A 24,915-nucleotide genomic window follows, 5' to 3' on the forward strand; every position below is an offset into this window, starting at 1 on the left:
ATGACCAAGAAACTGCTAGATATCCCAAGTAATCTAAATCCTAGTCTCAGATGACAGCCAGTGAGCATTTTATCACAGACCTTCACTGATGATGGTAAGTGGCAATTATCCATGCCTTGAATAGATTAAAAATGACTTTACATTGTAATGCTAACAAAATCACAGTACTTGACAGCCATGTGGCAAAGACAGATAAATAAAAATTAAACAGGCTTTTCTAAATCCATTTAGGCTCATATTTGCCAAGAAGCACACTAGTCATCTTTTGAGGACAGTTTCTCCCAATGTTTCATTGGTTGGGGGACAGTTTTGACCTTTGCTGGCTTTGTGTTTGGTGGGGTTTTTTGTAAAGACCAGGAAGAATGCTGGGATGTAAACTTTGTTTTGATTCATGATGGTGTCAAAGTGAATACAGCTCCTTGAAACTGAATAAAACTGAGATTGTGTTATTAGAAGGCAATGATGACTGAGCCTGCTAATGGCTGCAACAAAAAGTCAAGCTGTCTTTCCAGCCCTCTTAACTCAGCATAAAAATTGTTCAGGAAAGTGACATCAGTAACATTTGGACCAGAGTAGGAGGGTACAGCAAAGGGATGGACAGCATTCTTCTATTCTTACAAAGGAATGTGCCAATTGGCCTTTGCCCAATGAGTTATCTCTCAGTAATTAACAGCTGGTGGCTCTTCTGTCTCTGTTTTCCAAGAAAAATGCAAATTCCAGAAGAGTAGTAACTGAATGTATCTTGGAGCATGACTGTTATCTAGAAAATCTCTTCATATGCATTAAATCTCTGTCATGGAACGATTTCCTCCTATCTGTTTTCTGGAAATAGGACTAAGATTTTTCTCAGTAGTAATACCAAGACAAACTATTACCAAGCCAATAAAATCTGCTCTTCTCCCCAAAGGACATCTTTATATGCATATATTTCCTGTAAAAGTCAGGCAAGGCATAGTTCTTGCCAAATCTAGATCTTCCTTCTGTGGCTTGAAAGCCCCCTTACTAGATGGACATGGGCATAGCTCACCCCCATTTGTAGATTTGAATGTGTAAGGCATGCTGAGAGTGCAGCTACACAAGTGTCCTGGGTGCAGGTGCTCAGACACTGACAGTGGGGGTCTGTGGGGCGGCCTCTGTGGGGAGAGGCCGGGGCTGCCCCGAGCCGGACACAGCCGGCTCCAGCCGGCTCCAACCCCCCCACCCCAGGGCACGGCTGAGCCCTGCAGCCACGGTGGCGGCACCTCGGGGAAAGTGTTTGTAAGAAAGGGTAAAAAAATGCCACACAGGCAAAGGATGAAGGAAAGAAAAATGGAGCGAGAGAGAAACCGCAGTGTGGACACCAGGTCACAGAGGAAGCGCGGAGGAGGTGCTCCAGGCACCGGAGCAGATATCCACTCTGCAACCCATGAGGAACCTCAGTTCACAGCAGAGGAAAGTGTGAGGAAGAAGGAGCAGCTGGAGAAGAGCTGTTATGGATTGACCTCAACCCCCATTCCCCAGCTCTCTGCGCTCCTTGGGGTAGGGGGGATGGAGGAGCTGGCAGTGAAGCAGTGAAGTTGAACCTGGGAAAAAGTGAGGGGTGGTGGTGGGAGGTGTTATGTTAATTTTTTGTATTTCGTTCTCACCATCCAAATCTATTTTAATTGGCAATAAATTAATTCCCCAAGTCATGACTGCTTTGCCCCTGTGATAACCAGTATGTGATCTCCCCATCTTTATCTCAAGCTATGAGCTTTCTCACCCTGTTTTCTCCTCCTGTCCTTTTGAAGCAGGGAGCGAGGAAGCGGCTGGCTAGCTGGCTGGCTGCTGGCTATGGGCAGCCCATAACAATTAAACCTCGCAGTGGGCCACAGAGAGAGGAATGCCGAGATTAAGGGTCCAGGGCATTTCACTCCAGCGGATCTGCTCAGTAAAGCTGCCTAGTAACATCTAGTTTCTGTGAAGCCTCGCAAGATTTTTTCATACAATACTCTTCATCATGATACATACTGATTTTAAAGTTGTTTAAAGTTGTTTCCTCTCCCAGGATCCAACAGATAAGCACCTACGAATTGACATGCTGTAGTTGAAAACAGAGCTAACCGTAGAGTACTGTGTCCACTCCCAGTGCATATCTAAAAATTAAAACTAAAAGGGAGTGGAACAACTTAGACATCACCTAAACATTGTTCCTTGCAAATCCCTTGCTAACGCTGCTACAGCTCCTAAATCCTGATTTCCATTTTGCAATTTTCAACCTCACAAATGAGTGCAATCAATGCATTCAGCCTGTGTCAGTCCAAATGCCACAGAAAAGTGTTGGAGTGCTTGCAAAGCTATGCTGGGACACCGACACCATGCACATAACAGCATTACCATGAGTGTGCGGCCACATACTTGAGGACCAGGACACCACGCTGTTGCTAAGACATGCATTTGCCAGTGATACATCTCCCCAGTGGCAGCACATTGCTGCTATCTCTTTCTACCTTAGGATTTAACACACTTGGCACAGCTTGCCAGGCAGCAGATCTGTCAGCTAATTGCCTGTCACAGGGTCTGGAACAGAGGCAGAAATGTTGAGCTGCACAGTGAGATGTGCTGGCCCTGCGGCAGGGAAACAGGAGATGAGGGCCAAAAGATTAGTGTCATACTCAGAATATAGGGCTGAACAGTCACTGGCAGCGAGAATTGTGTTTGCAAGTTTATTTGTTAATGAAGTAACTCCTGAAGGCTTTGAACTATGGAGTTTGGGTAAAAGCTCAAAAAAGGTTATCTCCCTACATTTTTTTTCCTTCTACGGACAAAAATAAGACATCTGTGTGCCAAGAGAGTCTGACACCTGAAAGTATCAGGTGATAACATAAAATGGGTTTGTAGCTTCACGAGGCAGGTTACTAGCTCGCCAAGCCACTCGCCATCGTTTCTCAGCAGTTCTGGTTAACAGGGGAGGCTCCAGATGACTGCAGGCTTGCTGATGCGATGCTCATCTACAAGAAGGGCTGGAAGGAGGATCTGGGGAACTACAGGCCTGTCAGCCTGACCTCGGTACCGGAGAAGGTTATAGAGAGGTTCATCTTCAGTGAGCTCACCAGGCAAGTGCAGGACAACCAGGGGATCAGGCCCAGCCAGCCCAGCTTCATGAAAGGGAAGTCCTGCCTGACCAACCTGATCTCCTCCTATGACAGCGTGACCCACCCTAGTGGATGAGGGAAAGGCTGTGGATGTTCTCTACCTGGACTTTAGTAAAGCTTTTGATACCATCTCCCACAGCATCCTCCTAGAGAAGCTGGCGGCTCATGGCTTGGACGGGTGTACTCTTCGCTGGGTAAAAAGCTGGCTGGATGGCTGAGCCCAGAGAGTTGTGGTGAACGGAGATAAATCCAGTTGGCAGCTGGTCATGAGCGGGGTTTCCCAGGGCTCATTGTTGGGGCCAGTCTTGTTTAATATCTTTATCAATGATCTGGATGAGGGGATCAAGTGCACCCTCAGTAAGTTTGCAGATGACACCAAGTTGGGTGGGAATGTTGAACTGCTTGAAGGTAGGAAGGCTCTACAGACGGATCTGGACAGGTGTATTTGATGGGCTGAGGTCAACTGTATGAGGTTCAACAAGGCCAAGTGCCAGGTCCTGCACTTGGGTCACAACAACCCCATGCAACGCTACAGGCTTGGAGAAGAGTGGCTGGAAAGCTGCCTGGCAGAGAAGGACCTGGGGGTGTTGGCTGACAGACAGTTGAACATGAGCCAACGGTGTGCCCAGGTGGCCAAGAAGGCCGACAGCATCCTGGATTGTATCAGGAATAGTGTGGCCAGCAGGAGTAGGGAAGTGATCATCCCCCTGTACTTGGCACTGGTGAGGCCACACCTTGAATACTCTGTTCAGTTTTGGGCCCCTCAGTACAAGAAGGACATTGAAGTGCCGGAGCGTGTCCAGAGAAGGGCAACGAAGCTGATGAAGGGTCTGGAGAGCAGGTCTTATGAGGAGCGGCTGAGGAAGCTGGGGTTGTTTAGCCTCGAAAAAAAGAAGGCTGCGGGGAGACCTTACTGCTCTCTATAACTACCTGAAAGGAGGCTGTGGGGAGGTGGGGGTTGGTCTCTTCTCCCAGGTCACTAGCTATAGAACAAGGGGAAATGGCTTCAAGCTGCATCAGGGGCGGTTTAGATTGGATATTAGGAAAAACTTCTTCACTGAAAGAGTGGTCAGGCACTGGAACAGGCTGCCCAGAGAGGTGGTAGAGTCGCCATCCCTGGAGGTATTAAGAAGACATGTAGACGAGGCACTTCAGGGCATGGTTTAGGAGACATGGTAGTGTTGGGTTGATGGTTGGACTTGATGACCCTAGAGGTCTTTTCCAACCTTAATGATTCTATGATTCTAATTCCCTTAGTCCTATGAAGGCTGAAAAAGAGCTGAAGGAGTTGAGCTGAAAGCTCAGGGAGCTTTCATGGCAACCTGAGAAAGGTTGGAGGTTTGTAGTTATGTTTAGGCTTATGGCTTTTTGTTCCTATGTGTAGTTCTGGATTATTTTTTCCTCTCTGAATCTCAGAAATGTTCTCAGGATAGAAAAAATGATTTCTGCTTTGGCTTACCTGAGAATAAAGGCATTTGGTTTAAACTTAAGGAAAAACAACACACTTAGCTTATTCACATGAACAAACTTATAGAAACAAGCAGGATTTAATCTGTGATAGAAAAAATTTATCCAGAAAGCACAGGAAGTACAGTTTCATTCTCATTTGGGAGAAAATAAATACACTGATATTTTAAGGTACCTGTATACTACCAAAGCTTTCTCTTTCTCTCCCCCTCTTACTGTAAGCCTCCCAGAATGCCTTTTGAAATAGTGTAAAGAATTAAGATTGCTGATGAATGAAAACCAGCAGTTTTATAAAATGCCACATAACGGCTGAATTTGATAAAATATAAGCAAATTGCTCCTTTCTTACAGAACTAGTGTAGAAAATGTCTCTATATATTATCTATATCTTGTCTAAAGCCATAAGATAATAAAAAACATTGATGTTAAAAATTTACACACAGTAAGCTATTTAATTAATAAAAACACCTACCCAAACAAAACAGCCTGAATTACATATGCTGGAATTAAAAAACCCCTGCATTTTCAAAGTAATTGGTCTAAAACTTGTGACTAATTCTACGAAGAATTCCTGAAGGTATGTATCCTTTAGACAGAACAAATGTGGCTTTTCCATGAAAGAGTAGTGGAATAGCTGATGGTGCAATAACAAATGTCTTGGTTTTGTACTTGATTAAAATTAAATAATTACTTTTCTTTGCAGTTATATGCAGTGAAGTATGTTTTCAAAAAAACCATGGTCTTCAGTTCTGCTGTTTCAAATGAAGAAAACACAGCATGTTTAATACCTGCCACCATTTTATTTTGTACTTTGTGGTTTATGTTTTTACTGTGGACCTTAAAGAGCTGCAAAAAAAGGAGTATTTATACTGCCATTTTGCAGAAGCTCAAGGTCATGCAACCGCAGCAACTGGATCTGCATACAAAGTGTCCTGTCTTTGCTCTGACCATTAGCCTGCACTGTTTCTAGCCATCAAGTAATGGCATTGGGTTACCAAAGTATGATAGACTGTTTCTGTCTAAATGAGTCTATATCCATCAGTAATGTCCATTCGGGCATATCAGAACACACATATACTTTAGGAGCACATCTACAGAAATTACCTCTTATCAAGAATCAGTGTTTTCAACGTATACAGCAATTGTAGTGGCTGTTTAAAGACTAATCAATACAAATAATACATATATATACACACGTCAAGATTTGGGATATCTTGCACAAAAGAAAGCAAACCTAGCAGTTCAGTGCCTCTTATTAGCCCACTAAAAATACATAAGAAAAGCGAATAAACTGCAATAGCATATTACTACTGCATATAATATCAATTTCTTCACTCAGCTTCTGTCGTGTAAACAATTTATAAAAATGAGAAATAGAAAACAGAAAGTTTATGTGGAAATAAAGGTAAATTGAGGCCTATAATGAAGACCGTGGAGGTGTAAATTTCACAAAGCAACAGCATACAAATTAGATTTCTTCATTTTTGCGAAACTGCCCACAAAATTGTACCTTGAAAATTGTCATAATATATGAGTTCTCAATTTTGAATATATTGCAGTTTCTTTCTGAGTTTCAGTTTTATGGCAAGCTTTGCAGTGTATTTCTATTAAGCAAAATTATATACTACACACCCTTTATATTTGTTAATAACACTAAGAGATGGTACTCAGGCTTAATAAATCCTTTTAAAATATTTTAGCATGTATGTCTCAGGAACATGTTTTCTGTACAGTTTTAATATCTCAAACTCTAGACGAGCACTTCTAGCAATATGTTTTAGGTCTGACATTAAGAGCCAGAAAAGCCAAATCAAATGTATTGTGCCTTTTTTTGACTAAATGAGTTTTATAATTAATTATAACTGTACAATTAATGCCATGTAATTAAAATGCTGAACCAGTGCAATATATACTGACTGAAAATTTTATGTTTCTGAGAGCATCCTCCACAGCTATCCTTTTTAAAGAGGCAGAAATACAAAGTCGTGCAATCCACAGTAATTACAAGACACAAGAAAACATTTCAGAATAATGTAGCCCAGTAATTGAAAAGTTACCATGCATTCAAAGAGTTTCAGCTGTAGATTCTACAGCCTTAATACCAGTTATTAAAACTACGGTTCACATAGGTAATTGCAGGTTTGGAATTCAATGGAATAAAATAAATGATTTAATTAAATTTCTTTTTCATATATTACAAAATGCACTAAGTTGTTCCTTTTATAATGTTTTTCTAATTAGCATCAGAACAATCAGTCATAATATAAAAGTGTACTTGTGAAAAAGTCTAAGGAGCTGGGTTTTATTCAGTAACGAATAGCCACATAAACAGTTTCCACTCATCAGGAAACTAGAAGATTTAGGAGTGAATAAAACACTTTGCAATTATTCATCCAGTTTTGGATTACTCTCTTCCGTTACAGTATTTCTCTAAACTGAAGCTGGATCTGCTTTTACAATTGCTACAGTGCCCCAGGAAGATCATGTGACAACAGAAGTACTTGTAAAGCAGAACTGCCTTCTCTTCCTATCCTACCTGCAAGATGCTGGGTGAAAGGGTGAGTGCAGGTTTCCACTCTTCACTCTTTCTGAAGGCCTTCTGCATTTGGATGATGTGTAGATGTTGGTAGGGATTATATTCTGTCTCTGAACAGGATTCTTTTGTGACTAACAGGACTTTCAGTAATTATTAATTATAAACTCAAAAATATGATCAAACTGAAATTTGAGGAATTCAAGCATAAAAAGTCATCTGCAATGAAACATTAGAGCCTAGTCTTTCAGCTGAATTGCAAGATTTTCCATTGTTATCTACACAGATAACACACACATTTTTTTCAGTGTTTCAGCTGTGAGAATGGTCTTTAATGTCAAGGCTAAGCTATTTGCCTAACCCACTGATTAAGTGAAGTGAAAAAGACCACCCAGTGACAATCCATCGAAGCTGTTTTAAGAGGGGATGGTTCTTCAAACGGTGTACCTTGTTTTCTTCATTGAAAGCAGCTGCATCACAGCTTAATTGAACAACAAGCTTTTAAGAGGCTTCAGCTTGGTGTGGTAATTCTTGTCGTAAACATCATCTTAAATTGGGAAAACAGGCTTTGTTATTACTTATTTTTAATCACCTATAAGAATGGTATCTAAGCCAAGATGGCCTTTTAGGACCCCTTTTTAGTCAAAAGAGAAAGACTGATACCTTCAGAGAAGGCATCAAGACTGATACCAACATTTGAGACTAGCTCTAGCCTCCACTGTCTCTAGAGTAGAGACAACAACGTTAAATTCAACATTAAACTTTAGACAGGAAAATCAGGAGACGGCATTAGAAGAGCATTTAATGAATGCTAAATTTTGTCCTCTTTCTTGTGGACATTGTCACATATCTTTTGTGAGAAAAAAAAATCCTCACAGAAGTCCAAAGAGAAGAAACAAAAATTAAAAATGGGGGATAATTAAGAACTGCAGTTTATAATGACAGCTCTTGCGATCTCTAAAGGCAGGAATAAAGATATTCTTGTTCAGTGGCAGTTAATGAATTACTTATTGATTTTAGCAGTAAAAGATATAATCCAAAGAATAAAGGCTAACATCTGAGTTGTTGGTTTTTTTCATTCTTTTAACAAAGCATCTATTTAGAGCCTGTCTTAATGTACTTTTCAAAAAACAGAAATTAAACTAAAAGACCTCAAAAAATTTTGAAATGATAGTATGGACTTCTATAACCCCATCTGAAATCCTGCATTTTTCCATGCTTGTCAATTTTGTCATATTATTATCTTTCGTATTACTATCATCCATCAAAAATTGTACTATTTGCAGACTGAAATACTAAAATTGCTTTGGAGAAGTTAAAGTCATGTTGAAAAGCTGGAAGAGATTGGAGATTAATCATACACTTTGTATTGAGGAACCTTTTTCCTATTCATAGAAGAAAGTCTGAAACTGGAGTCTAACAGTACAAATCATACCCAAGAACTTATATGTTGGTCCATTCAAGGAATGCAGTCAGAAATCCGTGATTCAAATAGTCAGATGCAGTATCTTCTACAAATGTAGTGTGAAGAATTTCTCCGTGTTCCCTTAAGGGCAAAAACTTTCCAGAAAAAACCATTGTTTTAAGATTTCATTTTTTTTTTTCCCAGATAGGGAGGATGAACTAACTTCTTGCCAATATTAAATCACAGCAATATTTCTCTTAGCTATTGGTTATTTTAATTACATTGTGCGGGTACTTTGATTATTTGTTATATCTTAAAAGAATGTAAGGTGATGGAAATGTTTATCCCGAATTCCTTGTGCCAGTTCCCCTATAAACAAGATAATCTTTAGCTGAAAAAGAAATTATTTAAAATAGCTTCTCTATAATGCAGAGCCACAGTCTTTTCTCAGTGGTACATCCCAAGTCCTCATTAATGTTCCTCCACTGATGTGTAAGTGTTCAGTTTTGGCCCAATGACTTTCCATTACCTGAATAGTTTTAGTAAAAAAGATAACTGACTTATTATACTACAAGTGAATGATTTGCTTCTTTTGTTAACAAAATGGATTTCTTATTCTGCCCCTCAGGAGAAATAGTAAGTCCTCCCTTCTTCTGTTTTAAGTCATGGGGTATATTTCTTTAAGCAAGAAAAACAAAAACACCTTCCTTCCAAATTTAGTATTACACAGCTTTATATCAAAATCCAATTTAGAACAAGGTTAAATAGAATAAATATAGCCTTTCATTGCTTTCCTCATTTTGCCTATTGCTGTTCTACTGATTTCAACTGACAGGAGCATTGAGCTGGGTGGGAAGCAAGGTAAATGCAGAAGAAGCTGTGAATATATTATCATTGTCTTTATTTAGCTGCACCATTAAACCATTTAGGAAAAAATGACAGTAATTTTGATAGGACGAGACCTCACTTGTAGTACAATATTCATTGACCCTGAAACATATAATGTGAATAACCTCAAGATGCACAGGCTTCTGTGGGCAACAAAATATCAAATTCACATAAGGAGGCTTAAATTACACAAAAATCCAAGATATTTTGAACATACATTAGGGCAGGATATGGTCCTTTGAATGTTATTCTCAATGCTCGTACCAGCAGCAACCGTCATCTGAAAAAGGGGGCAACAGAGATTCCGCTGAATGGAACAGGATTTTGTACAGTGCTACAGTACATTTAAATTACACCATGCTAACAAGATGAATGTTATCATCATTCAAACAACCTGATCTAAGAGAACAAAAGTGTGGCTCAACTGAAATTAACACAAAAAAATTGAAAGTATTGTTACATCTCCTGACTCATGAGGAGCCGAGAACAACCAAACAGTAAGTCGCTGTGGTGTTCTGTACGGCGTTCACAGAAGTGAGCTCTGAAGCACTGTCAAACAGTCAGATAACTATGGAGAAATAATCATAGCTGCATGGCTAACTTTAATCCGAGGTCTCTGCATAAGCAAGAGGTTAACCGGTTTGTGAGGTCTGAAGAAAGTAGGATCTTCACCAAATTAAAAGATCTTACAGAAAGACATCAAAACAAATAAACCTATTTAAATCATTAGGTAGAATTTACCTATTAAATTAATAACTTTTTTATTCTGTCTCAGACTTCACTGTTGCAGAAAACAGTCATAAGAGTGGAAAAATATTAGGAAAGAAGCTATGTGCAGTTAAAAATCTGGAAGTCCCTTCAGCTATGTGAAAAATATATCTTAGCACTGAATACTATTTTTCCTCCTTTTTCATTTATTTTTGCAGAGCCCAACATATAACATTCTTCTTTAGAAAGACCCAGACTAGCAGGCAATCTGACCAGATGACATTTCTTCAGATCTCAGTACTTACTTCAGAGGAAATTTTCAGCAGAAATTTTCAAAAAGGTCTAGAAGTACTGTTTCAATCTATCCTGACTGCCATTAAAAAAACAAACAAACAAAAAATCCCACAAAAAACCCCAACAAACCAGTTCTAGATTAAAGCTCTAAACAGTTTCTTTCCCTTGTTGAAAGCATATGTAACAATACATACAATGTTCATGCTAATTGTAGTTGAGCTTCATCATCTCTCAAAATAAATATTGACCTAAGCTTTATTTCTGTGACTTTACCAACTCACTTCAGTAAACCTAGTATTGAGAACTGACAAAAAGACAGTATTTTTGGATTCAAGTATTTTTAATAGCACAATATAACATTTGGAAAATACAACATATTGCAAGATGTGTTTTATTATGTCTTTACTATTATAATTTATGAGGAAGTTAAGCCTGCCTATATATTTTAACTTACTTTTGCAGTAAAAAAAAATGTGGACATTATCACTATATTTAATAACAGCCACAGGCATGTATCCATGTTCATCTATCTACAAACCACATATTGCCTATGAAACTTCACATTGTGATTTGTAGCATTTTTAAAAAATTTGAAATAATTTTAAACTTCCAATATTTTCAAGGAGAATTATGCTAATAGTGGTAAGAAATAGAGTAAATCTTAAATTTTAAGCAAAACTCTCCATGTATGCTGGCAAGTTCTTAACTTCCTTGTGTCAGACTTCCCTTCTTTAGATTTACACCCTTAAATATCTGAAAACATTTTTATCATGCTTTTTTTTTTTTTTAAAGGAGATTTCACTTTGTACAAAGCAGCTACTTTTGAAAAGAACATTTCCACACAAAGCAACTTCATGGTCAATTCATGTGTCATGTTTAGATGGATCTTTACTGTTGCTCCAGAATTTTGTAAGGAAAACACAACCTGCGTTATGTCAGCATGACACTGTTTTAAATAAACAATATCTGAGCACAAGAAAACATACACATTATAAAATTTATCTATTCATTATTTCAGTCTCACACAATCTTATTTAATAACAGTTTAATTCTTATTAAATTTAATCTCAGCATTTATACATACAAACTACTAAAAAGGGGTTGAAACAAATGCACCTGGATTAATGTGTAAATAGTTTGCACATTTTTGCACATTTTTAAATTTCCATTGGTCTTACATACGACGTTTACTGGTAACTTTGCACTTTTGTGTAAAAAGGTAGATCTACTGTATACTTTTGACTGCTGCATCTGAGCTCTGTTGACTAATTCATCCTTGCTGTCCATCACTTTTAACAGCAATAATCTCTGAGTAACTTCAGTCTAATTTTTCAAATTGTCTTGTAAACAGTTTTCCCCCTCTATCCTCTTGTAAAACTGTGATTAAAGGTTTATTGATGAAAGGTATAAAGTGAACAGTGTTCAATTCTAGCAGCTGGTTTAAGGACCAGTATTTTGACTCTTCAGGCCTACTATGGGAAACTTTACATAATTGGAAATGAGTGATCCCTGATATTTCCATGCTGTAAGGCTATCTCCTTATAGCCATGGTCATTTCCTATCCAATTGGACTCATAGTACCTAGAATGCCAGGTGTAAGAGAAGAGAATTGAATGAAAAATATTCAGTAAAAAGTATTAAATTGGTGCATTAAATCTAAAATTGTTTGCTGTCAAACTATGCATGTTAAGGTAAATACATCGTACTGTCATGAAGATTTTACTGGCAATCATTTGAGAAACAAAATCCGTGAATGAGTTATGCAGTGTAAGTAATGCAGATATTCCCATCTCATGCATGTTGATAAAATACTTGTTCCATTCAGGAATGCATCTAATATTATAGCATCAACTTAGTACTTTGAACCCTAGTAGCTATAACCTTTTAGAATTAATATTCATGAAACTTTCTATTACAGTTTGGTCTTCCTCTTTGAGAAAACGCATAAGCATTAAATTTTAACAGAGGAGAAAAGAGGATCAACAGGGGGACAAAATCCTGAAAATGAAGCTCTAGAACATGCATATATTCTTGCTTAGGATGAACTTCAGTCACTATTTGCTGTGAACCACATGCATGGGGACAGATTCCTAAGCCGTATCCTAAATGATGGACCCAGAAATGTTTGTAAGCTCCTTCTCCTCTCTCTTTTGCGTTTCCACACAGAACAGCCTTGTGTGAGGCTGTGGCACATCTGAAAACATTTTCAGAAAATGCATGACCTATGAAAAGCCCTCCAGGTACACACACAGCCAAGCTGCACCTCCTGGAGTTTCCAAGACCGCATCAGAAAAGAATCATGAATAACGGCCCACATATGCACCAAACTGGCCTGCATTTCACAACTAGATGGAAATAATGACAAAGGATATATGACTACAATTTCAAGCTCCTGTGGAAGCACTAAAATTAAAGTTTTAGATAATTCTGCAAACTAACCTATGAGAAATAGGTAAAAATTAATGAACTCTAACATCGATATTCCTGAGCTTAGATCATGTAGCAACTGAATTTTTCTAACTGGTTAGTTACACCAGGCTTTTGAGTGATCTTGCTGTTCAGGTCACATGAAACAAGCCATATTTTACTAAATACCAACATCGTTATAATCCAAACCTTCTTAGCAAGTTCCCAGTCAAAGCTCTGGTAAAGCAGGAACTCCTGCTCTCATATTATGATGTGAGCAGTACAGCGCTAATTTCAAGGATGTGTCCAAAATAAGGACATGGAATAAAAAAGAAAGTCACGTTTTATAATCAGTGGTATCCAAAGATGCTGACAAATTCAAAGATATTTGCCGATAAATCTAATTTATTGATGGATTGAAGAAACCAGTGCAGAATCTTCCCCAATTCTTTGACTTTTATAATATAATCTGACAGGTGGAACCTACTGACTAGAAAAATAATAATCCTTCTCTCAGAAATAAAAAAGTCTCCCTCAGAGCAATATTTGGTGTTTCTTGACAATAATTTTGTGGTGACCAGTCTTATATCACTCACCACAGTCCAAAATGCTAGTTAGGTGTCTTAGCCTGTTGAAAATTTTATTTACTCACATTAATTAGTGAAACTAGGCAATGTTAGGAAAGAACTTATGTGTCATCTCTTTCTGGGGGAGCTAACTGAGGTCATACTTAGCAAGCCATCTGAACAGTTTAAAGGTAAAATGCCCCAAAGGAACAGACCCGTTACCTACTTTGTAAAGCCATTCCTGTAGAAAGTATTCTATTTGTTCCTTTAGTCATTGGAGAAAAATCCAAGATGAAACCAAAAGGAACATTTCCACAATACATGGGTACAATATTTCAAGAAGTTTATATTTCATAGGATGAGAGGAAATGACTCAAGCTGCATCAGGGGAGGTTTAGACTGGATATTAGGAAAAATTTCTTCACTGAAAGAGTGGTCAGGCATTGGAACAGGCTGCCCAGAGAGGTGACGGAGTCGCTATACCTGCAGGTGTTCAAAAAAATGTGTAGATGTGGCACTTCATAACATAGTTTAGGAGACATGGTAGTGTTGGGCTGATGGTTGGACTTCATGATCCTAGAGGTCTTTTCCAACCTTAATGATTCTATGATTCTATGATAGTGAAATTCACTGCCTATTCTCTGCATTCAGACTAGGAAAGTGGCTTCAGCTAAGCCTATCCTGAAGTGAAGTCTGTTCCATGTAATATCCCACGCATCTCACATCTTACTTCAACAATCAGTACCTTCAACTAAAGTTGAAATCAATTTAATCTACATTGTACTGATACACACATGTACACAAATGTACACTAATGCAGAATCCATTGTGTTTTGTTTGGTTGGTTTTTCTAAGTGTGGGCTGGACTAGAAGTAATGCTACAAAACAAATATCTCCTGTTGAAGTTGAAGACCATAAGGTCATCATGGCATATCATGGTACATTACACCACAGATACAGCAGACATCACATATGTCTTTTATAGTATAAGTCTATTTTAACTTTGAGAAGTCTTCATGTGAATTCACAGTAAAAAAATATATTCTCAGATGCCATTCATATTGCCTGTTCTAAAGAGAAAGAGAAGTGTGATACCCAGATGTTGGCAAAGGGTATTTTAATAATCTCAAAGGCATATTTAAAATTCACAGACTGCATACTGAATACTGCATCTGGAACAATTATCCCACTGACATGTTCTCGTTTATGGAAGACCATTTCAAAACTTGATTGGAAAGGATCCCGGGTCACCTGGTCTAGTTATAAAGTTAGCCATGCATGGACTAAAGGACCTCCAGAGATCATTCCAACCTAAGTTATGCTATGATTCCATTATTTTTCAATACTAAATATTATTCTGCGTTACAGCACATAGGGTTTTCATTATGCTAGATTTGGTATCTATAAATTGAGAAAGACAGAGAGCTCCTACAATAGAACGAAAGAAAGGATGAAGGATGTGAAGATTTACCACCTTACCCAGTCTATCCCTAGACAATCTGGACAGAATTTTAATCCCGACAATCGTTCTAGTGACACGTCTGCACTTGCCTGAAGTTTCAAGTGATAGAAAAGTTTGAAGCCCTTGGGGCTTGCTCTGGATAAATTACTTCTGTGACAACCGGCGGCTGATTTCAGATCTCACCTCATTGCCAACATCATTACCAACAAATAATGTCATTCCTCTTCTGCAGCTACCTCAGAGACCCATGGGCAGGCTTTAAGTCTTAAAACTGTCTGTAAAGGGTCTTAGAAAGCAATGCAGCAATGAAGGTAAGTCTTGCAGGCCCAGTGAAGACCAAACTTGCTAGTCCCAAATGATCAGTTTAGTACTTTTAACCCAACAGAGTTGAACGTGTCCATACCCTGAAGTTAAGCAAATCAAAAGCAGTCTCATTTGTATGACCAGAATTGGTGTGTCTGTGCATGTGTGTGTACATATAAATATAAAATAATTTTGATATAAATATAAAATAATTTTGCATGTCTAAGATGCAATATATAAAAAGTATCTAAAGATGTTTAGCCTGGAGAAGAGAAGTCTCCGGGGAGACCATATTGTGGTCTTTCAACACTTAAAGGGGACTTATAAGAAAGATGGGGACAAACTTTTTAGTAGGGCCTGCAGCTATACGACAAGGGGTAATGGTTTTAAACTGAAAGAGGGTAGATTCAGACTAGATAGGAAGACATTTTTTACAGTGAGGATGGTGAAACACTGGAACAGGTTGCTCAGAGAGGTGGTAGATGCCCCATCCCTGGAAACATTCAAGGTCAGGCTGGACGGGGCTCTGAGCAACCTGATCTAGTTGAAGATGTCCCTGCTCATTGCAGGGGGGTTGGACTGGATGACCTTTAAAGGTCCCTTCCAACCCAAACTATTCTACGCTTCTACCATTTGATATATATTGTACATAATACACACACCTGTATCCATCCACATATATATGTACACACACTATTCATAAATTACTAATTATTATATGTTTGATGATGATAGCCTGCAGAAAAAAAGTAAAAAGAAGTAACAGTACCCACCCTCTACAACCATCTATATCAATAGTAGCTCTCAGGTATGTACACTGACCTGTACACACTTGACTTTGTACATGGGAGTATTCCCACCAAGCTACAGGGAGCTTGTTATCACCACAGAGTTAAATCTACATGTAAAAATTTGCAAGATCTAGCCCTTAAAACCTAATATGTAGAAAGACAGACCTTGCACTCTGTATAGTAAACTTCCCACAGTACTGTAACGTGATGGTACCAGATAAGGTAATACATCATTAAGTGAGTATTTTAAAGAGATAATAAGAGACATATTTATTTGTTCACCTGTTTAACAGTGACTGAACTGTCTAATTATTCTTTGATCAATAATTTTAAAAATCTTTAGAGATGTGAATGCAGAAAATCATCGTAGTTAAAATAAGCTCTTATATTTACAACATAAAATATTGATTTAAATGCATCAAACTGGAGAAATTTATTATAGCAAATAAAGATTTGGAACAGTGATCACAGAAGCAGAGTTTGAGTTCATATAGCCATTAAAATATCTCAAGATCATGCTTCTGTGTTGTACAGGCACAGAACAATTCAGGCATATATTTTATCATTTAAAAAGTAGTTAATTAAAAGAGCCTACAAAGTAACTGTCTGAATAGTTCTTAGTCAAAGATGAAAAAATATTTCCTTGCCTAATTGTCAGAATTTCCTTCACATAAAGTCTTTTCAAATGATAAGACTTTTTAAAATTATTATTATAAGTGTAGAAGACAAAGGACATGTTCATTTGGTATTACGTAAAAATATGGAATTATACAAACATGTTGGAATGTTACGCTAATTAGTTTTCAAAACAGGTCTGTGGAAATCATGCTGACTACTCTTTTGCTCTGTCTAATAAAGCATGAAGAGTCTGATATTTACATTCCAGGTCCAGTTCCAAGTAATTTGTTGATGACAAAAAAGGGAAAGGGAAAGGGAAAGGGAAAGGGAAAGGGAAAGGGAAAGGGAAAGGGAAAGGGAAAGGGAAAGGGAAAGGGAAAGGGAAAGGGGAAGGGAAAGGGAAAGAGCGAGAGGAGAGGAGAGGAGAGGAGAGGAGAGGAGAGGAGAGGAGAGGAGAGGAGAGGAGAGGAGAGGAGAGGAGAGGAGAGGAGAGGAGAGGAGAGGAGAGGAGAGGAGAGGAGAGGAGAGGAGAGGAGAGGAGAGGGAAAGGAAGGGAGGGAGGGAGGGAGGGAGGGAGGGAGGGAGGGAGGGAGGGAGGGAGGGAGGGAGGGAGGGAGGGAGGAAGGGAGGAAGGAAGGAAGGAAGGAAGGAAGGAAGGAAGGAAGGAAGGAAGGAAGGAAGGAAGGAAGGAAGGAAGGAAGGAAGGAAGGAAGGAAGGAAGGAAGGAAGGAAGGAAGGAAGGAAGGAAGGAAGGAAGGAAGGAAGGAAGGAAGGAAGGAAGGAAGGAAGGAAGGAAGGAAGGAAGGAAGGAAGGAAGGAAGGAAGGAAGGAAGGAAAATAAACCACCAATCAAATACACCTACAGTGTTTTCCTGCACTCCCTGAAAACCTCTCCCCAGCCTACAGTTATAATCTCTCTTGTCACCAAAACTCAGGCTGTGGGGAAGGAAGATACAGCAACTCACACATGCCTGCATGCTGCCCTGCAATAAGACAAATATAGTTTAGGAAGGTGTGTTAAGAACAATGCTAAACTGTGCACGTGGTCCCAGGAGATCACACCTCTGACAGATCCGGGTTAGACCGAGCTCCAGTGCACCTGAGGAGCGTACACAGGTTTCAGAAACCTTGTAAATCTTGTGGACAAGAGAAAACTCAAAAACAGGACATGGATCACAGGGACTATCAGTGCTTTGTCAAAGGCAAAATGAAGCCAAAATTCTGAAAACATGTTCAAAATACAATGACTCAGACTTGCTCTAATTCAAAAATTTTGCTTCCTGTAGTCTCATTCTTACTGTGTGACTATAGCAGACAGCAAAGCCAAAAGCATGCCTAAATAATTTTCAACAACAGCATACAACTTTGATTGCCCCACAGAAGTCAAGGGAAGCCTATTCAAAATCTGTTGCTGTCCCAGTCCTCACATTTCTATGTAGGGAAAAAAATAGGACAGTGAATCACAGTTTTATTTTATAGTAATAAATATTTCCCTTATTTCCCTGAATGCATGTACCAACATGTCAAGTTTCCTCCAGAGGGACAATTTGCCCTCTGACCTCTTTGAAGCAGGATGAGGCAGAAGAAAACGTGCCTTTGGTTGAGTGCAGAATGCAGCATCTTCTTGCACTCCTGAGAGATATTCTGCTCTGCTTGGGCTACGCAGGACTCTGGGACATGGCTATTCTGTGTGAGTGTCAGCAAACAAAAAGAAGCAACTGGTACAACCCCCACATGTACATGAGGGAGGCCCAGAAGGGGCCTCAACTCTCGATTAACATGTTCAAGGAGAAGGTAAGGTGGTAAGGGATAAAGCACAGAAGCTTTCATTCAGGCTTGTGCTCATGTCAATCTCCTCAGTACTCATTCTTTCATGTCCTTATCAGGGTTCTTTAGGCTGCAGACAGATAGGATTCAGGTTCACAACAGTGTTTTTACATCATTTATTATGTATATGTTTTCAGGGAGCATATAGCATAAAAGCTAAATTAAGCTCTTTTTTGGGGGTAATTTTCCAGTAACAGAACAGCTAAAAATAAATCTCACAGCATGAATGTGTGTAATAATGATTTAAAAGCTTGAAGGACAGTCTTGAGGAATTTTGCAACTAAGCATTCCCACTAGTTAAGAGATTAATGTCTTTTCCCCTGAAAAAGCCAATCAGTGGTTGTACTTTTGATTTAAGCACCATGTTATCTGGCTTCATAACCAGATAAGTGTGTTTATGATGGGAAAACCATAAAAAAAAAAATCCCACCACTAGAAATTCTCAAACATCAACACTGAGGGCAAGTTAATTGCATCTTAAAAGAAGAGATTTGTGTTTTCCTATTTCTGGCTTGTGTATTTACTTAGGAAAGTATGAGTTAGATAGGGTACTCTTCAAAGGCACTTAACACACATTTATCATTTACCTGTACATATATATACAGAAAAGAATTTGTGCTGCGCTTAATCAATTGAAATATCCTCATCTAGACAAATCATCAGAATATAGGCTGAACTATTTCTACCAAATGCAAACTGGTCCTTCAAAAACAGTCTTCAAGATAAGTCTATCTGGAAATTGTAGTCATAGATAGATAAGCTTCAGTAATGGTTTATCCTTTAAATCCTTCCTATTCAAAAAAGAGCCGTAACAGTATAACAATACAACTTGTATTAATTTAAAGTTTCCTAAATCTCTCTGGGAACTTCTTACTGTAGTCCCTCTACAAGTCATTGCCTGCTTTGTCACATGTGAGCTTGTACTGTCTATGCTATGCTGGTTTATGAACCCCCAATAAACCAGACTTTACATATAGACCAATGATGACTCCTAGGAAAAATAAGAGAAGGTATACGAGGCAATGAGAAGTTCCCTCTTCAGACAGTGAAGTGGAAAACTACTGTTTTACTCCTCTTACAAAGGAAAAGTGACATAATGTCTTCCCTGAACTCAGACCCATGGTGCAGGATGAAGAAGAAATGACTTGATGCAGTCCATCCCCAGTGGCCAGGGAGGTCAGTCGTGAAGGACTGACCATATCCCACCACACTGCTGTGTTCAGCGCAACTGTGTCAAGAGACCTGCACAAACCTAGAGCGAGCTGGTGGAGAAAATTGCTTCAGTCACTACAGGGACAAACTGAGAATGAGGTTGACTTTGACTCTGCATCCTTCATCCAGACTCTGCAACACAGTTGAAGGATGAGGGATATATAGAAAGGCCACATTTAACACTTCTTGGATGGTTCATTAAATTTTAAGAATGAAGGATGTGAATGCAGAGTAAAATATAATACCCTTGCACAAACTGAGTGTGTAACTGAAAGTTGTCTTGGTATAGCTTCAAAATGTTACCAGACTCTCAAACAACAAGCTTCAATCTTATATATCACATCATTGGTAACTTCTACCACCTTTTTGTGGACATTTTTGAACAGTATCTGAGAAAATACTATATGAAAGGGATTTTAAAGAACATACGCTTTCTTCCCTCTCCCCACCTTCGATTTAAATACATTTTGGAAAGGTATCCACAACAACGTGTTTCTTTTCCCCTTTGGCATTTGGCTACATAGTGATTAAGAGAGCTTATTTCTGCTCTATCTTTCTTTAGAGAATAGAAAAATCTATGTTTTTAGAACTATAGATTTGGAGAAAGTCAAAGAGGAAAATAAAAAGTACATAAGAACACTCTCTCTCTTGCCTGATCATACAAGAGGAATGAGGTTTTATGATTAAAGCTCTGCCCATTCTAATTCCAGCAACAACAGATCTGCTGAGATTATCAGTGTAAACCCTAGACCCCATGAAAAGAATCTCATATTCTATTGTCTATATTTATACAAATACCACTTTTATAACTATAACCTAATTCTACAATCCAAGTAAATAGGGCTAACATTGTTGTACACTGATTTTTCTCATAGTCTGTCCCCTCAGAGAAAAACATGTATAATACGATACACAGATATCTGCAGTCTGCAAAGATTTTTGGTAGAAGTATTCTTGGTTTGGTGGCTTGTTTTAAATATTTATCCTTCTAGAGAAGACATTGCTGAAAAAAATAGAGCTTGCTCTTGAAGATACAAGTGGGACAGGCATATGATAGTGATAATTCCTGGGGGATTTAATGCTATGCTGTTGGGCCAGCTTCCAAACAATCTGGCTGTCTCCCTCCCTGTCTCACTGATGAGGTCCTGAATAGGTCAGGGCCATCACATGCATTCCTCCTGTCTTACAGCAATTATTATTTGAAGTAATTTATATTATAACTTGCCACCATGTCTGCTAGGCACTGTGCAAGTATAGCTCTGAGAATTTTTCTTTGAAAAAAGGCTGAAGGGAACACTTCATGTGCGTATAAACAGTGAGTGATTGGGATACACGTACACTGGTTGGATGCACTTTGCTGTTTTTCTTTATTTGCTTTTCCTGGTGATATAGAAGCTGAAGTCACAAACTTCAGCAGCGGTATTTTTCTTTGCCTTTAAAGTCACTCCCTCCCAATCCTTTGAGATACCAAATGACATCCAAATACAAAAAAAAAATATACAGAAGTGATACATTCATGATTTACACAGAGTTTCAGGAACTGAGGCTGCTTATGATGCTGCCAAGCAGCAGAAAAGGCAAATTAACAAGACTTTGGTCTTCTTCTCAGCTGTTCGTAACCCTTTGGGGAAGAGCCAGATGTCAGAAATCAGTTCAGCTTCACATTAAAGTTATTTGAAAAAGCCATGAGCAGTGGCAGATGCAGGCAGTGAAACTGCACCTTGGAAAGATAGCCCATAGGTGGAGGATATCAGCAGCGAGGAGGTGGAGGCCCTTCCACTGAAAATAACAATGAAGCTGTGAGTAAGAAGAGGCAAACCAGAAGCCTCTTTTTTATTATCTCCTGAAAGAATTAGAAAAGTAGCATATTATACCTATGTGACTGAAAACGAAAGATTATTTGCATTAGCCCTCAGATATAGTCTCAACTCTTGTATTGCACCAGGGTAGAGAAATAATGTGTTTATCCACAGAGTCCAAGGAGTTAAAAAAACCCTAAACTCAAAAAACCTACACTATCAAAATAAACCCTAAATTCATCTGACCTATGTGAGGATCTATTTTAGGATGAAATGCACATAAATCTGGTTATTACTCTCCACTAACTATACCTTAAATGTAGATTTCTGCATTTGATAACTTGGCGAGGTAGGAGAGGGAGATTACCCAGGCTTTCCATAAAAGCTTTCACGAAAAGCATTCTTAAGAAGAGCACATTAAAAAATGAAATGGAATTCTGATTGAAAAGGGAAGAACTGAGAAAATTTTTATTTAAATTAAATATGAAACTTTACAGGTGAAGACCAGCAGACTGAGGATTGTGTGTCTTTATGTATTAAAACAGCATGTTCGTTCACAAAAGCTTTTAAAAACTCTTTTTCAACTGTCATTTTTGACACTGGTTTATACCTCAACACTGCACTGACTGAAAGCCCAAATCTAAAATGCTCCAAGAAAAAAATAAGCTTCGTGAACTTTTCTTTAAGTAGTTTATTTTCTCCACATGTAATATTCCCTTCAGCTGCTTGAAGCATAAATCAGACCAAATTCCCTAACAGAATATGCTGGAAGAGCTACATCTTTTTAATGAAAATGAACAGAAACGGTTGTTGAAAATCTATTGAAAATAATTACAAAGGTGCTTAAAGTGCGTGTATGCCAGGAGACTTGAGGAAAGTGAGCAAGACACCTGGGCATGTCCATGAGCCCACTTTCCTTTGCTATGCCGCTATTAGTCCCTGATGCTACCGCAGTGACTAAGGAGTGGACTGGAGAAGACCAGAGAAGAAAAGGTTTCCTGATACCTACCATCTTGCTTCTCTGAGTACAGCTATTCTACCGACCTAAGCACCAGGATTATAAAGTACAGCAATATTACTATGCTCATATGAAACTGAGACTAGGGCACGAACTTAAAACGCTAAATTCAAGAGCACACACTTCACTGACTACAATGAAAAGAATACAATAAAAAGAGTAAAATACTACCTTGGCAACATTTACTCAAAGAGACAAAGAATTAGCATCAAAGCATCACTGGATAAATATTGGCTATATTTTTTTCTCAGTCTCACCCACACAGCAACATGAAAGACTGCAGATCCAGACCAAAACAATCTTTTTGAGTACATCATAACTGCAGATACAGACAAATGTGTATATAAAAAATACAGAATCTACTTTGCAAAACAGAGGCATTTTGTTGATTAGTGTAAAAATTCAAATTTAAACCATGAGGGTCTCACAACACCACTAATAACAATTCGTAATTTTAATAAAAAGTAGAAACTGTGGAACATTATTTTGGGGCTAGAAAAAAAATACAGCTTTCCAATATTTATTTTTTAAAAATCAATATTTTATATTGTCACTGAAAAGTTCACAACTGTAAGAACCTCATAAATTATCATGTGATTTTATCTGTATGTGTACTTCACGCATTATTTTTATAAGCTAAAAAGTGTTCATAGAACAAAGCTAGAAAGGGAAAAGAAAGGTATGAACTAATAGCCCCCAGAAGAATCTCCATGAAACAGCCAGCCACCCATCATTATGCAATGAAGATCTTTGGTTTGTTAATAGGGCAAGTTTTCTAACAATTGGCAAAGGGCAGATCAAAATACCCTGATCAGTTAAAAGACCAGCCCTACAAAGAAGAAATGGAGAGAGCACAGATCACTAAAGAGCAACTGTGATCCAGAACCTGTACCAAGAAAGCTGAAATTGAATTATTTGCACATCTCATCTAAATTAAATGTAATTCAGAGTACTTGAAGTTAAAAGCTCAAGATTCCTGACCTATGAGTGAGAAAAGCGGGTACCTTCAAAGGTGATTCTTAACATCTGAGTGAATTCCCTGAAGTTAGATGGTTTGAATACTGCACAGTCCCCTCTCTTAGCCAAAAAGCCACCAGCCTTGATTCTTAAGGAATGCCAAGCATAGACAAGGCATTTTGTTATTTAATTCAATTTTTCTTGGCTAAACACAATATTATGCTTTGAAAAGCTGTTTCCTCACCTTTGCTGCATCATTGCTGCTCACTGGCAAGCACAGGGCAAGAAAACCTTAGCAGGTGCCATATACACTGGATTTTCTGGATGGTGCTGAAGATTACCACACCTCTGTCAGAGGGAAGCTGAGCTGAGTTCCCATTTCAACCAAAATACAAATGAGTTGCTAACTATTTGTAAAGGATGCATTCAGAGACAGAGAGAATGTCTAAACAATCAGGCTACTGAGAAATGGTGACAGCAATCTTTTCTATAAAAAGTAAAACACTATATTCCTTACAGTGTTATGGGTTTTAACCGTTGCGTCTTCGAAACACTCAAAAACCCCCTATTTTCACTCAATATTAAATTCTTCCTTCAAGATATTCTGTATTTCAATTGCAAATGGAATTAAAAGGCTAACTTTAATGTGATCTACAATATCACAATTCCACATAAAACAAAAAAGGAAATATGTCTCATAGGTATTAAGCTACTGCAGAAAGCATTAAAATAGCAAATATGCAGATGACAGCAAATTTACCAAAAGAGGCACTGCAGATTGACTGCTCTTGGCCTGTAGAAAATGCAAAGTAATTAGACTTAGTGGGACTTGAAATGATTCAACTAACTTTTTCTCACTGTGGTCTAAACTAAGTTGCATTGGCTTGCACATACCACCAGTTAACAGTGTGTATAAATAGCCATCCTGGGTAGGTTAACTCACAGGAATGTCTTAGAAGGAATACCTTAAAAGCAGTGAAAACAGCTCATGCATATGGGAGGGGGAAAGAGGATGGGAAACAGATAATTCTCTTGCGTTTTCTGGTGGCCACTGATGCACAGCTGCCAAGTCCCCGCCCTTGGGGAGACCCACAGATTGACATTCCCAATAGTGGAAAGCCAGAAGAAGTGCTTGTTGGGCATGAGACAGTCACATTCCAAAACTCGCATGTGCAAGTGTTTCCCAAGTGAGTTAACTCTGACTATAACAAAATATCACAAAGGGTGACAGTTTTGTATAGGACTGAATGCTGCAAAGAGCTCACTCCTGAAGCTAGTCTTATTGGTATCAACATGAAGGGCTTAGCACAACCAAGTATCTTATGTAACCAAGAAATATCTTCAGTTAATAATAACAGGTTTTAGTGCATATTTCTCTAATGATTATAATTTTTGTGTGTATGGAAAGGTATTTTGCTAGGATGCACAGTGAATTATTTCTCACATCCACCATGGATGGATTAATCCATCCATCCATCCTCAAGACTTCAAAATATGATTAATTCCTGACTATTATCCCGTTTATTTTTTGCTTGCAGTTTGGTGCAT

The 24,915-nt window shown here is 38.4% G+C and overlaps 1 protein-coding gene across 6 annotated transcripts in view; it reads right to left on the reverse strand.

The window, feature by feature from the left end:
• PPFIA2 (PTPRF interacting protein alpha 2) overlaps nt 1-24,915 on the reverse strand; it is a 347,812-nt gene that overhangs the window by 162,064 nt on the left and 160,833 nt on the right. For 3 of the 6 annotated variants that reach the window (XM_064450234.1, XM_064450219.1, XM_064450236.1), the window contains one exon: nt 9,624-9,686. The exons of the other annotated variants lie outside the window; for them this stretch is intronic. In XM_064450234.1, coding sequence (XP_064306304.1) covers nt 9,624-9,686 — 63 coding nt within the window. The remainder of the gene's footprint in view (nt 1-9,623; nt 9,687-24,915) is intronic. 6 annotated transcript variants of the gene reach the window in all.

The sequence above is a fragment of the Phalacrocorax carbo genome, chromosome 1 (assembly GCF_963921805.1).
Source record: "Phalacrocorax carbo chromosome 1, bPhaCar2.1, whole genome shotgun sequence".
Lineage (NCBI taxonomy): Eukaryota > Metazoa > Chordata > Aves > Suliformes > Phalacrocoracidae > Phalacrocorax > Phalacrocorax carbo.